Source organism: Schistocerca gregaria, chromosome 7, assembly GCF_023897955.1.
Source record: "Schistocerca gregaria isolate iqSchGreg1 chromosome 7, iqSchGreg1.2, whole genome shotgun sequence".
Lineage (NCBI taxonomy): Eukaryota > Metazoa > Arthropoda > Insecta > Orthoptera > Acrididae > Schistocerca > Schistocerca gregaria.
In genome coordinates this window covers 124,729,581-124,744,986 of record NC_064926.1, presented here as the reverse complement: position 1 = coordinate 124,744,986, position 15,406 = coordinate 124,729,581, and the positions used below count along the sequence as shown (strand labels likewise).

The window sequence follows — 15,406 nt, the reverse complement described above, 5'->3', positions numbered from 1 at the left end:
GAGGGAGAAACGATCATCACGATAAAATAAGAGAAATCAGGGCTCGCACAGAAAAATTTAAGTGCTTGTAAGAGGTCCACGAGTAAGGAATGTGTTGCTAGCGCACTCGAGCAGATGTAATTTTGATGGATTGCTCACGCGCTGCCTGCAATATGTAAGCTATAAGAGAATCTCAGGCCAGAGAGCAGTGTTGTCAGCAGTAGGAACTGTGTAGCAGTAGGAGCAAGTAGTAGCGTGCAGTCTGGTGTATCGAGTTGGCTGGGCCGGTCGTTGGAAGCGATGGCGGTGCCCGAGCGATGTAGTACAAGGTAAAAGCAGCCTCGCGCATATGTACTATTGTTATATCAAGTCCCACGTAAATATTTTTAAAAAATTTCTTAATAATAATCTTTCTTATAAAAATTAACTTTTGACAATCATTCATCCCAATTTAAAGAATTTACTAATTTCTCCAATCCATGGTCATCTCGATTGTTGTACAGAAAAATCAGTTGTTTCTTTTTATAGGTGACAAATCTATCGGCCAGCAATGCACTGGGCTGTGCCAGAAAAATTTCTTATAGGAGCAGATATATACGCGTTATCCGGCGACCTTATTGAGGTAAGAATTTTCAATTTATTCAGTATGATCTTGCAGGGCCATGAGGCAGCATTGCTGACGTCCAAATTGACCAGTTTAAATTCACAGACAGTTAATTTTTGAAAGGTTACATATGACTCACATTTTTTATTAGAGGTTAGTCACATTTTATTATTGGTACGGTACGGAATTTATCTGTTGGTAGGTTACGCTAAATGTGAATGATATATATTTTGCTGTTTGGAGGTTACTATAATTTTTATCTGTGAGGAGGTTACATGCTCATTTTTCCCGCGTGCCGTTCGAGACTGGAACGGTTGATTCATTGAACCCTCTGCCAGGCACTTTATTGTGAATAGCAGAGTAATCAAAATCGTAGATGGAGACCAAGAGATGAATACACTAAGCAGATTCAGAAGGATGTAGGTTGCAGTAGATACTGGGAGATGAAGAAGCTTGCACAGGACAGGGTAGCATGGAGAGCTGCATCAAACCAGTCTCAGGACTGAAGACAACAACAACAACAACAACAACAACAACAACAACAGAGTAATCACGTAGATGGATGACTATGCGCTGTATCACGTATCACAGGCCCAGCCCACAGTTGTTGGCAGTTGGTTTGAAAAAAAAAAAAAAAAAAAAAAGGATTCAAATGGCTCTGAGCACTATCGGACTTAATGGGACTTAACTGCAGTGGTCATCAGTCCCCTAGAACTTAGAACTACTTAAACCTAACTAACCTAGGGACATCACACACATCCATGGCCGAGCAGGATCCGAACCTGTGACCGTAGAGGTCGCGCGGTTCCAGACTGTAGCGCCTAGAACCGCTAGGCCACTCCGGCCGGCCATTCCGGACAATTCGAGCGAATGATCTGACCACCGATATAGCTCGAAATGAATCCTCTGAATATTTATGGGTCGTAATCGAGATGTCAGTTCGTGCACAAAATCCTGCAAGACCCGCAATTATGGACGGCAATAGGGGCAACTGTTGCGTCTATGCTAAGTCGGGATTCTGCACTACTCCGTGGAATAGAAGGTGCGACGCGATCTTAGGGATTATCTCATGATTTTTGTCACCTCAGTGTATCTTGTTTTGTCATAATGATTCGATGGGTGACCTGCATACGTTCGTGATACTTCCTTGCGTGTACCATCGGTCGAGGTGTAATTGTGGGTAGAGGGAGGAGATCAAATACTTGGAACACGTGGGGGTCTGCTGGAGAAAGTGTAGGCTAGGGCAGCAGCTTAGGCGCAAGTAGCATCCCGCCCTGCTGCGTCCCGCCCCTCGGACGCTTTCAGCTCTGCCAGAGCGAGAGTGGCGGGGGCGGACTGTGAGCCCGGTGCCTGCAGCCGCGAGCCGCGGCGCAGAACAAAAGGAAGCCGCCTGCCGGCCTAGCAGGCTGCCGGCTGCGCGCCATGCATCATTCATCCGCGGCGCCCCAGTTGCCTGGCAACGCGGCACGCATCCCGGCATTAGGCGCTCGCTGTCGCCACCCGCCGCCTCTTCCTGCCTCCGCACTGCCGGCTGTTGCTTCTTCGGACGCTCCGCAGGAGGCCTAAGTTACTACGTCGTCTACTGACTTCGTCGCACAAGTTTGACTCCACAAACAGCCGCTTCCTCTACTGTACTGCACTGATGTGCCAAAAGTCATGGGATAGCGCTCCGCACATATACACTACTGGCCATTAAAATTGCTACACCCCGAAGATGACGTGCTACAGGCGCGAAACAGGAAGAAGATGCTGTGATATACAAATTATTAGCTTTTCACAGCATTCACACAAGGTTGGCGCCGGTGGTGACACCTACAACGTGCTGACATGAGGAAAGTTTCCAACCGATTCCTCATACAAAAACAGCGGTTGACCGGCGTTGACCGGTGAAACTGTGTTGTGATGCCTCGTGTAAGGAGGAGAAATGCGTACCATCACGTTTCCGACTTTGATAAAGGTCGGATTGTAGCATATCGCGATTGCGGTTTATCGTATCGCGACATTGCTTGCGTCGGTCGAGATCCAATGACTGTTAGCATAACATGGAATCGGTGGGTTCAAGAGGCTAATACGGAACGCCGTGCTGGATCCCAAAAGCCTCGTATCATAAGCAGTCGAGATGACAGGCATCTTATCCACATGGCTGTAACGGATCGTACAGCCACGTCTCGATCCCAGAGTCAACAGATGGGGACGTTTGCAAGACAACAACCACTTGCACGAACAGTTCGACAACGTTTGCAGCAGCATGGACTATCAGTTCGGAGACCGTGGCTGCGGTTACCCTTGACGCTGCATCAGAGACAGGAGCGCCTGCGATGGTGTACTCAACGACGAACCTGGGTGCACGAATGGCAAAACATCATTTTTTCGGATGAATCCAGGTTCTGTATACAGCATTATGATGGTCGCATCCGTGTTTGGCGACATCGCGGTGAACGCACACTGGAAGCGTTTATTTGTCATCACCATACTGGTCTATCACCAATCGTGATGGTATGGGGTGCCATTGGTTACACGTCTCGGTCACCTCTTGTTCGCATTGACGGCACTTTGAACATTAGACGTTTCATATCAGATGTGTTGCGACCCGTGGCTCTACTCTTCATTCGATTCCTGCGAAACTCTACATTTCAGTAGAATAATGCACGACCGCATATTGCAGGTCCTGTACGGGCCTTTCCGGATACAGAAAATGTTCGACTGCTGTCCTGGCCACCACATTCTCCAGATCTCGCACCAACTGAAAACGTCTGATCAATGGTGGCCGAGCAACTGGCTCTTTAAAAAACGACACTCACTACTCTTGATGAACTTTGGTATCTTGTTGAAGCTGCATGGGCAGCTGTACTTGTACACGCCATCCAAGCTCTGTTTGACACAATGCCCAGGCGTATCAAGGCCGTTATTACGGCCTGAGGTGGTTGTTCTGGGTACTGATTTGTCAAGATCTATGCACCCAAATTGCGTGAAAATGTAATCACATGTCACTTCTAGTATAATATATTTGTCCAATGATTACCCGTTTGTCATCTGCATTTCTTCTTGGTGTAGCAATTTTAATGCTGTAAAACGCTAATGAGGGACCGTGACCATACCAGATGGACGCAAGACGACTGGAAAACTGTGGCTTGGTCAGATGAAACCTGGTTTTAGTTGATAAGAGGTGGTTGTAGGGTTCAGGTGTGCCGCGGACCCCACGAAGCCATGGTTCCAGATTGTCAACGAGACACTGTGCAAGCTGATGGTGGCTCCACAATGGTGTTTACATGGAATAGACTGAGTTCTCTGGTCTGATCGTTGTCTGGAAATAGTTATATTCGGCTACTTGGAGATAATTTGTAGTCGTTCATGGACTTCATGCTCCCAAACAATGACTGAACTTTTATGATGATGCGCCATGTTACCAGGCCACAAAGGTTTGCGATTGATTTGAAAAACATTCTCGGCAGTTCGAGCGAATAACTTCGCCACCCAGGTTGTCCGACATGAATCCCATCGTACATGTCAGTTCGTGCACAAAATACTGCACAGGCTACACTTTCGCAGTGGCGGACAACTATACAGGCACCATCGCTTACTATTCCTGGAGGGGCCTCCAGCGACTTGTTAAGTCCAATGCCATGTGGAGCTGCTGCACTGTGGCGGGAAAAAGGAGGCGCGACACGACATTAGGAGGTGTGCCATGACTTTTTTCACCTCAGTGTATTTAATACTGACATACTTTCCGTGCCCGCAACTACTTGCGTGACGTAAGAAAATGCTATGACATGGCAGTTCGTAATGGAAATACATTTTTTTCTGCTGTTTCAACCCAGACTGTCAACAATACAAACAAACCACTATTCACCCAAAAGATTTAAAATACACGGTTATCCATAAATAACTCTGTACTGTCGGAAGATGACTACGCAGAAACTACACAAAAAATATGCGTATCAGTGCAGCATCTTTCTTTTTTTAATTCACATTAAAGGAACCGGTAAGGGCATATTTTGTGATGCGCCAGTCGCCAGTACAATTGGGAAAGCACGTGCAATTTCTTGAATTTACTGCTGCTGTAAGACGCTACGATAGCAACCCGCTTAGGATATCTGCGCACGGCGTTAGCTGTTTGCAGGCGTAAAGTAATTCGATGCGATAGAGGATAGACGGTGCGTTCGATTTGCTTACATGCACTGACACGCATGTCCTACAGGGGAGCGACCTGTAGCAATGCCATGGTGCGTATAGTGAATCGAGACTTGGTGAGACGTACTATCCACAGATTTTTCTGTATGTCCTGTGGTTCTCGCGAAGACGTCTTCTGGAACCGTGGGGGTTGTAAGACGTTTATATTTCTATTGTCTATTGTCAAACCACAATTTATGAAAGATGTTTATATTTTATTAATAGGATTAAATAGGAATAATTAATATTTGTCATTTTGGAAATAATTGTGGTAGCAGGAAATGTCTGAACCAAAGTATTGTTGACGGGAGAGACCGCATATTGATATAATTTTAAAAAGGGCGGGATAGAGCGAAGCGTTCCAAAGGATTGGAAAAGGGCACAGGTCATCCCCGTTTTCAAGAAGGGACGTCAAACAGATGTGCAGAACTATAGACCTATATCTCTAACGTCGATCAGTTGTAGAATTTTGGAACACGTATTATGTTCGAGTATAATGTCTTTTCTGGAGACTAGAAATCTACTCTGTAGGAATCAGCATGGGTTTCGAAAAAGACGGTCGTGTGAAACCCAGCTCTCGCTATTCGTCCACGAGACTCAGAGGGCCTTAGACACGGGTTCCCAGGTAGATGCCGTGTTTCTTGACTTCCGCAAGGCGTTTGACACAGTTCCCCACAGTCGTTTAATGAACAAAGTAAGAGCATACGGACTATCAGATCAATTGTGTGATTGGATAGAGGAGTTCCTAGATAACAGAACGCAGCATGTCATTCTCAATGGAGAGAAGTCTTCCGAAGTAAGAGTGATTTCAGGTGTGCCCCAGGGGAGTGTCATAGGACCGTTGCTATTCACAATATACATAAATGACCTGGTGGATGACATCGGAAGTTCACTGAGGCTTTTTGCAGATGATGCTGTGGTGTATCGAGAGGTTGCAACAATGGAAAATTGTACTGAAATGCAGGAGGATCTGCAGCGAATTGACGCATGGTGCACGGAATGGCAATTGAATCTCAATGTAGACAAGTGTAATGTGATGCGAATACATAGAAAGATAGGTCCCTTATCATTTAGCTACAAAATAGCAGGTCAGCAACTGGAAGTAGTTAATTCCATAAATTATCTGGGAGTACTCATTAGGAGTGATTTAAAATGGAATGATCATATAAAGTTGATCGTCGGTAAAGCAGATGCCAGACTGAGATTCATTGGAAGAATCTTAAGGAAATGCAATCCGACAACAAAGGAAGTAGGTTACAGTACGCTTGTTCGCCCAATGCTTGAATACTGCTCAGCAGTGTGGGATCCGCACCAGGTAGGGTTGATAGAAGAGATAGAGAAGATCCAACGGAGAGCAGCGCGCTTCGTTACAGGATCATTTAGTAATTGCGAAAGCGTTACGGAGATGATAGATAAACTCCAGTGGAAGACTCTGCAGGAGAGACGCTCAGTAGCTCGGTACGGGCTTTTGTTAAAGTTTCGAGAACATACCTTCACCGAAGAGTCAAGCAGTATATTGCTCCCTCCTACGTATATCTCGCGAAGAGACCATGAGGATAAAATCAGAGAGATTAGAGCCCACACAGAAGCATACCGACAATCCTTCTTTCCACGTACAATACGAGACTGGAATAGAAGGGAGAACCGATAGAGGTACTCAGGGTACCCTCCGACACACACCGTCAGGTGGCTTGCGGAGTATGGATGTAGATGTAGATGTAGATAGACCGCGTATGGATACATTTTAAGAAAAGAGCGGGAAAGACTGCGCATTGATACATTTTGTAATGGTAGCAGGGATTGTCTGCACCAGAAAGCATTGTTGGCGGGAGAGACCGCACTTTAGCGTTCGTAGGAAGTCAGTAGTAAGCGAGATGTGAAGCGAGTCGGTAGCAGGTTTGAAGCAAGAGGTTGAGAGGAGCGGTGTGCCTACCAGCCACCAGCTATGATTTACAAGAGCTTATAAACGGATGTACAGAGACATCAGCCAACTATTATCATAAGAGGAACTAATATTATTATTATTATTATTATTATTATTATTATTATTGAGGAACTCAAGACTACTGAAGGTATTTTTGCGCTATGCTAGTTGTAAGATTATTGTAAAAAGTAAGTCCCATTTGAACGTTTGTGAAATCATTTCATTACCAACAGTAAATATTGGAAGAATCGTTTTCAGAATATAATTAATTTTTGCCAGCAATATTGCATTACTGATTATAATCCATCCCAAAAACCACCAACGTGGAACTTTGCAGCTTTGGTAATAAATAGAGCCACTAATTATGACAACCCACCAGCATCTACTAGAGTATAGTAAAACAGAGTAAGTATATTCATGTCGCAGTTCGATGTAGCAGTCAGATGGCGATCCAGTGACAGTAAAAAAGGTAAGAAACAGTTTTGGGTTATTGCAGGTAACGACTGAGGGCGGCGACGACGACGACACATTGTATATTTCGTCGAAATAATCAGAAAATCACTTTTAATAAGCAACAATTAAATTTGTATGCGAAGATTGCACTTACTATTGTTGAGAAAGAGTATTAATTTCAAAGGGAAGATTTCATTTGTTATTAAGCAAGAGACAGAAATCCTAAGGGAAGGTTTCATAGGTTATTGTAGAAGGGAAGGTTGCATAAGAAAAGGGATATAGAGGAGACGGGAAGGTTTCGAGGTCTTTATGAATACACGTGCATACATACAGACGGAACAATGTAACTGAATGAGTGAACATTTACATAATTTTTTAAATTAATAAGAGTATTTTTTCATTGATAATATTAAATAAAATGAACCAGTAAACGATCCTTTTTTTAATAAAAATACTCGGGCAGGACAAAAATACGGAAACACCAAAAACGACACATTATCCTATGTAAAATGGCGCAGGAAAGACTATCACGTTCAAAAAGATAAAGCCAAGTACTGTATGGTTTCTCAGGGATCTGTATGCAATTCTTCCTGCAAAATCTTCTAAAGTCGACCAAAATGCTTCAACACGATTGAGATCTGGCGACTGCGCTGGCCAGTGGAGATGCGAAAATTCGTCCTCTAGCTCACAAAACCAGTCCTGTACGATTGAACTCCATGAAGAGGTGCCCTGACGTCTTGGAACGCAGCGTCAATGTTGGGAAACATACACTGCCCCACTGGATGGACCTGAGCTGAAGGCACGGCCACCTCATTCCTACAGGGCGAATAGATGAGAGTGGACGACTAGCTTGCACAGTGGCCCTCCGCCACTCACCCTGCTGTGAGGGTGGATCCACCGCATCGTGTATACTAGGAGGTGACTTGGCAGCGGGGCTCTTGGGCTAAACCAGAGGCACCTGACGTGTACGATGCGACGCACCAGATTTTCCGCCGCCGTTACATACCGAAGCAGCACCCTGAAGGCGGATGACCGTAGCCAAAAGCGCATTCAAATGTTCGCGAACTGCATCTCCTCCTGTCTCCACATACACCCTACCCATCCTAGCAAGACTAGCTGAAGAAAGAAACTACACAATCAGACAGAAATTTGCTACCCTCCTCGGGTGTCATCAATGGACGCTGATGCGTTAATGAGCTGTGTAGTTGGCTGTTCAGAAGATATGAAAACTGCACTACAGACTACCTGAATTTACACTTACTATTACGAACGGGAGATGAAACCTCTTAAATAGAAAAACACGCGAAATTTAAGAAATACTCTACCAGGAAAACCCTGGAAAAGATGAACACGTAACTTGCCGCTCTGGGGATGTGTATCAGCCGTCATATTGGGCCTGACTGTTAGGCTCGTCGGGCACAGACTCCGTCAGAAGTTGGAAACAGTGTGCAAGAAGTCTCGTCGGACTTCCACTCCTCAACAGACAAGGTTTTATGGGTTCGGCACCACATTTTCCTGTTATGGGCATTTACATTACTGATTCGCGACTTTGGAATTCCAGCTCGCCCTCATCTCCTGCTTATGGAACTTCTTTCGCATAGTTTTGCTGCTGACAAAATTCACGAGTGCGACATTCAGCTCTGCGGTGACTTTTTCAGCTGTCATTGTCTTATTTCTTCTCACAATCCTTTGCAATGACCGTCTGTCACGATCACTCAACGCTCACTTTCGTCCACGTGGTCATTTATCCGATGATGATTTTCTACTTTCCTCGTATGCGGTAAAAATATATCTGGTACAGCGCCTCTTGAAGTACCAAGCACTTCGGCTCCCTTGGTTATGGATGGATTCATCATACGGGCACCAACAATTTACCCATGTTCTAATTCACTTAGCTCTGACATGATCATATCTGACACTTGCAACGCGTAGCGCAACCTGCAGGCTAGGCTAGCGCCGGCATTTGTGTTAAAGCCTACATGTTTCGTGGTGTTTCCGTATTTGTGTCCAACACCTGTATAAAGTAAAATAAAAATAAGAATTATATATAGATGTCACAGGCAGATGACCATCTTAAAATGTAAAAACTGAACATTCACTAAAATCTGGTGGTGCTACAATGGGGAATAACAGGATGTATGATAAACACATTGGGCGGGAATTGAATAATTTCGCCTGGCAATAGACATAAACCGTATCAGAACCATAGTGGGTCGCATTAGGGTTGACAATTTTGGAATGTTCAAATGTATGTGAAATCTTATAGGACCTAACTGCTAAGGTCATCAGTCCCTAAGCTTACACACTACTTAACCTAAATTATCCTAAGGACAAACATACACACCCATGCCCGGGGGAGGACTTGAACCTCCACCGGGACCAGCCGCACAGTTCATGACTGCAGCGCCCAAGACCGCTCGGCTAATCCCACGCGGCGACAATTTTGGAATTCGCGATGAAAGGGAACAGATAACATAACAGCAATTATGGAAACACTTTCTATGTTTGTACAGAACTGTCAGCAGTCGCACATCTTTGGAGGAGATGTTACACCTGACGAGAACCGCGACGGATGTCGTGGAAGCGCAGCTTTCAGCAATATATACTCAGGAAACGAAACAGATACGGCGTTGAGGCATATTTTTACCTGTATAATTTGGAAATAAGTGATGCGTTGCAATCGGAAGGATTTTACCACGCCGGCCTGTGTGGCCGTGCGGTTCTAGGCGCTACAGTCTGTAACCGCGTGACCGCTACGGTCGCAGGTTCGAATCCTGCCTGGGGCATGTATTTGTGTGATGTCCTTAGGTTAGTTAGGTTTAAGTAGTTCTAAGTCCTAGGGGACTGATGACCTCAGATGTTAAGTCCCATAGTGCTCAGAGCCATTTGATTTTACCACGTAAGCAATAAGCCTTCAGACGTTGTTCTGCGACTGTACGAAGATGGTGATTAATCAGGTATAAATGTACTTCAGACGACTGCTTTACCAGTCGATACCTGCTAGAAGAGTTTGGAAGAAGAAAATTTCTTTTATTGGAAGTATAAAGAATGACAGGCGTGAGAGTCCTCTGGAGTTAACAACTGGTAATGGAAAGGCTGCCTGAATTTTGTTTTACTGTCTGCAGCAAAAGCTGCATTCTAGTTCCCTACGTCTCCAAAATATGGAAGTGAGTGAAATCAAGCTTTCATGAGAGTAATTCAAAAGATGCTGACATCGGAGATAAACAGGAGCAAAACTGAAAAATTCTGTGCTGGTATCAAAGATAGAATCGACACTAATGAATGCAGAAGTAACTTGTTTTGGCAACAATTAAAACTGTATCAGCGGGGAAAGTATCCCTGAAGCGACGATCATCTCATGTGTTAGTTTTGCCTCATTTGGTTCGAAGAAGTTTGACCACTTCAGGAATTGAGACTGAAACGTTGTAGTCTAACATGTGACTGAGAATTAGAAGACGAAAGAAGAAATGAACGATATGGAACTGGGGTCCCGAGAAAAAAAATACGTATGAAGGGCTTATTTCAATGGTGGTACAAGTCCATTACATCCACTTTTCTGCCTATAATGCTTCTGCAATTAATGATTCAAACTAACCGAAAGAAAGGTTCATCTCTAGCAAGAAGCCATATGCTTGAATATTTCTGGTATCTCATCTGCAGATTTTTCAGCTCTCATTTAACTTTAGGACTCTGTATCTCACAATGAATAAAAATGGACTTGAGTTGTACCTCTATTGAAATAAGCCTTTCATATAGTGACCGCCCAGCGAAGGAAAGGCAGACAAAATATTGTCAAAAAATTCCGATCTCTTTGATGCACATTAAAACTTGTTGCTCTGACTGCAGTAAAATTAAATATTCCTCTTTTGTTACCACAATCCAACAGTGATGACGAGACATGTGAATAATTAACATCTCTGTTGGTGTTGTGCCCTTATGTCATATTTTGAGATTTTTGTCATTCGTGATGAGTTTAATTAATGCAATTTAATGTAAAGAAATCAAGTAAATAAGCGGTGTGATCAGTCTGATACACCGCACCCATGCGAAGGTCAGTAATCAACTATAGTTCTCAAACTGCATATTATATGAAATCCATCACTAGATAAATTACACACCTCGCGCGCCTGATAAAATGCTTAGAACAGTAATATTGTAGCAAATAGGGGGGGGGGGGGTATGCTGTATTCTGAAGTTCGTTCGAAAGTGGACACACACACAAATTTGTGTTATCCACTATCTGCCATGTCCTCCATACTCACTTGCATTTTTGCAGCCCCTCCCTGGCGTTGCAGTTTCCTTTTTATTTCGCTGGCAGAAAATGTCATTCTACGGGGAATATGTTAAGTCTTGAATACTACCTAAGCCCTTCGAGCTCGTGAAACAGCTAAAGTAATGGGAGAGACTCTGAAAATTGCCACATCAGAGTAAGGGGGCACCAAAGGGCCATTTTGTGCCGGTAAAGTGCCGGCGGGGAAAAAAAATTCTGAATTTACAAAAAAAAGTCAGGCAAAAGACGGACGGGTGAAGTACGTCGCCTCTGATGAGCGGTAATTTGGGCGCCTAAGAATTATTGCCCACGGCGCCTTTCATCTTGATACATGCGCCCGCCCGCTTTAATAGCTGCTTCCTCCGCGGAGGAGGCACAATGTCCGCTAATGGTAAACATGTTTTCGAGTTTCCTTCCCCCTCAACGCCCTCCCTCCTTGAGAACACTGAGCGGTCCGTCGACGGGATCATCTTGAGCCGCCAGCGCAGAGCGAAATGGCCGAGCGTGTGTCTGCCCCCACCCGCCGGACTCGCGCGTTAGTGTTTTCGCTTGTCTGCTTGCACGGATGCATCCGGCCTCTCACACACCCACTACGCATGTGCGCGCGCGCGCCCGTTGCGAGCCCACTCACTCGTCGCCCTCTTTGATCTCCACCTGCGGCCCTCTCCTGGGTTAATTTCCGCCGTGCGCCCGGCGGCCACATCAAAGTGTTCATTAAAATGACTGCGCTCCGGGCAGATGGCGTGCGTGAGCGGCGGCGGCACAACACGGGCTTCGGTGACGCAGTGCGTGACGGGAATGCCCGCACTTCAAAGAAACTCGGCCAGTGGAGACCGCAAAAGCGATCGGCGAAATCCACATTCCCGTCGTTATCCGTGTTACTCATCTTTTGCGAGTGCTTTTACGTTCTGGCGGAGCGCTGCACGTACATAATATATTGCGCGTCTGCAGGAATCTGATTACAGGTAACGATGTTTCTCGCATGACGAAGAAATTTTAATCCATCCGTTAGATTCAGAATATTGGGAATAGAGTACTGGGCGCAACGCTGCTTTACCCTCTGACACTAGGGTGTCTTCACTTACCAATACTACACCAATTAAATACCAAGCACATGTGATTCTTAGTTACGGGTTATAGCTTGTTGTTCCAATAAGAGGGTGAGTCAAATGAAAACCTTAAATATTATTTCTTGTGCACAAGTGGTACAAAGCTGTATCACTTTTCAACATAATCTCCCCCACGCTCAACCCAAGTCCTCCAGCACTTACAAAGTGCATAAATTCCTTCAGAAAAAAATTCTTTTGGTAGTCCGCGCAACCACTCGTGCACCGCGTGGCGTACCTCTGCATCAGACCGGAACTTATTTCCTCCCATTGCGCCTCTGAGTGGTCCAAACATATGGAAATCACTTGGAGCAAGGTCTGGTGACTATGGTGGATGAGGAAGACACTCAAAATGCAGGTATGTGATTGTTGCAACTGTTGTACGGGCAGTGTGTGGCCTTGCGTTGTCATGTTGCAAAAGCACACCTGCTGACAGCTATCCACGTCGCTTTGATTTGATTGCAGGCCGCAGATGATTGTTTAGGATATCTGTGTATGATGCACTGGTGACAGTGGTCCCTCTAGGCATGTAATGTTCCAAAATGACTCCTTTTTCGTCCCAAAAGAGAGTCAACAAAACCTTCCCTGCTGATGGTTCTGTTTGAAACTTCTTTGGTTTTGGTGGTTAGGAATGGCGCCATTCCTTGCTCGCTCTCTTCGTTTCCGGTTGGTGGAAGTGAACCCAAGTTTCGTCCCAGTCAAAGCGCCGAAGAAGTTCTTCACAAGCATCAACAGATCGTTCTCTCATTTCAGGAGTCAGCTGTCGTGGTACTCATCATGCAGACACTTTGAGAAACTTCAGCACATCATGCACAATGTGGTGTGCTGACCCATGAGTAATCGGTAAACATGCCGCAATGTCATTCACTGTCAGTCGGCGGTTTTCCTTCACTATGGCTTCAACTGCTGCAGTGTTCTGTGGAGTCACAACTCCTCGTGCCTCACCTGGACGAGGACCATCTTCACCTGAAGTCACACCATTTGCGAACTTCCTACTCCATTCGTAGACTTGCTGCTGTGACAAACATGCATCACCGCCTTGAACCTTCATTTGTCGATGAATTTCAATAGGTTTCACACCTTCACTACGCAAAAACCGAATAAAAGAACGCTGTTCTTCCCTGGTGTAATTCGCAAGTGGGGCGGCCATCTTTATACTGATACTGCGACGGTATGTGTGCATCTTCACTGTGCTGCCACCTACAGGCCATTCTGCACGCTGTTTGTAGCACGCTCACCAATTTACAGGACAACGGCGCGAAATTTAGACTTGTTATTACAAATTTAAGGTTTACATTTGAGTCACCCTCGTATTTAGGCTGCATGTCATCAGGCCACCTTCTGAGCGCAGTGCTCAATAATTCTTGTTCGGCCGTTTTAAACAACAGAGAACACAAGTACTAGAAAGGCTGATCAGCTGCGAAGAGTATAGGATAAACTGAATCTGTGACTGCGAGGTCGAACTATGCTGGGATATCGAATTGCAGTTATTTGCTGCACTGTAACGACTTCGTTACAAGTTAATTAAAGAAAGCGCTGGATGTTATAATTTGTCTATGTTGAAACAGCTATATTTGTTAATTAAGTCCTTCACCAAACAAATTTCAGTTGATTCTTTCACCACCGAGTCATGAAAACAGGGAGACCACGCTAGAATTCCGATGTTTTCGTACCGCAGGGCGTGACCAGTATCGACGCTGATTTGTTCGGCTGTAAAAGCCCGGTGTTTCTACAGTGCTCCACGCATGTTTTCTAGATTATACGAGTGGTTCCCGAATGCACGGAAGGCCACGTTCGCAGGAGATATTGTAGACTTCAGTCTTGCGGAGGATCAAGTAATATCTGACAGAATTTAAAATTGTTCTTGTTTTCGGTGAACGGCAAAACCCACCTTAGCTTTGTGTTTGTTAAGAACACCTTATTTTTTTAATGACTGGTTTCCCATACATGGCAAGATACCCATATGTTTAAATCTTTCTAGGTCTTCAAAAATGGTTTAAATGGCTCTAAGGACTATGGGACTTAACATCTGTGGTCATCAGTCCCCTAGAACTTAGAACTACTTAAACCTAACGACATCACACACATCCATGCCCGAGGCAGGATTCCTACCTGCGACCGTAGCAGTCGCACGGTTCCGGACTGAGCGCCTAGAACCGCTAGACCACCGCGGCCGGCTTCTAGGTCTTCTTCTACGTTATTTACGTCCGCCCGTGAGAATGCCGAAATTGTAAAATCGACTTCATCTTTTTGGGACTAGGTCGTGAAAGAAGAGTATCGTTCAACGTGACAGAATTGCAACCCTCCTTCAAATTCCTCCAGATTTCAATGCTGGGCCATCAACAAGTGTCAGCGTGTGAACCATTCTACGAAGCGATAGAACGATGTCCATCAGATTTCCAGGTAAGCCCCTTATTATCACAGCCATTCAAGTTTATGTGCCAACCACTGATGCTGGAAAGGAATTCATTGACCAGTTCTGTGAAGATTTACAAGAATTACTGCTGTCGACACCAAAACACGAGGTCGTCTTCATGGTTGAAGATTGGAACGCGAAAGTGGGAAATCAAATTGTAGAGGTTGTAACGGGAAAATTTAGTCTTGATACAACAAATGAAGCAGGGCAGAGATTCCTAGAATTCTGCCAAGACAATTCGTTGGTTATTACTAACATACTGCCCAGCTACCCAAACGACGCCTATATACTTGGACTTCGCCAGACAGCCAACCCCCCTGATCAAATAGATTACACACTTTGTAATCAGATGTGAAAAAGAGTGGTTCAGTGAACTACAACATGACCTGGAGCTGATTGAGGATCAGATCACGAGCTCTTATTTGCCAAATTTCGGCTGAAACTGAGGAAAGTAGCAAAAGCTGTTCCATCTTGTAGATACGAC

At 44.9% G+C, this 15,406-nt stretch overlaps 2 protein-coding genes across 2 annotated transcripts in view; one reads left to right on the top strand and one right to left on the bottom strand.

Annotated features, from left to right (window-relative positions):
* Window positions 1-2,149, top strand: part of LOC126282320 (uncharacterized) — a 148,073-nt gene extending 145,924 nt beyond the window's left edge. Inside the window, exon 3 of the mRNA XM_049981976.1 lies at window positions 1,940-2,149. Within this exon, the coding sequence (XP_049837933.1) occupies window positions 1,940-2,149 (210 nt within the window). The remainder of the gene's footprint in view (window positions 1-1,939) is intronic.
* The window catches only part of LOC126281361 (semaphorin-2A-like), a 2,101,799-nt gene that overhangs the window by 1,914,985 nt on the left and 171,408 nt on the right, over window positions 1-15,406 (bottom strand). The gene's annotated exons all lie outside the window — the stretch shown is intronic.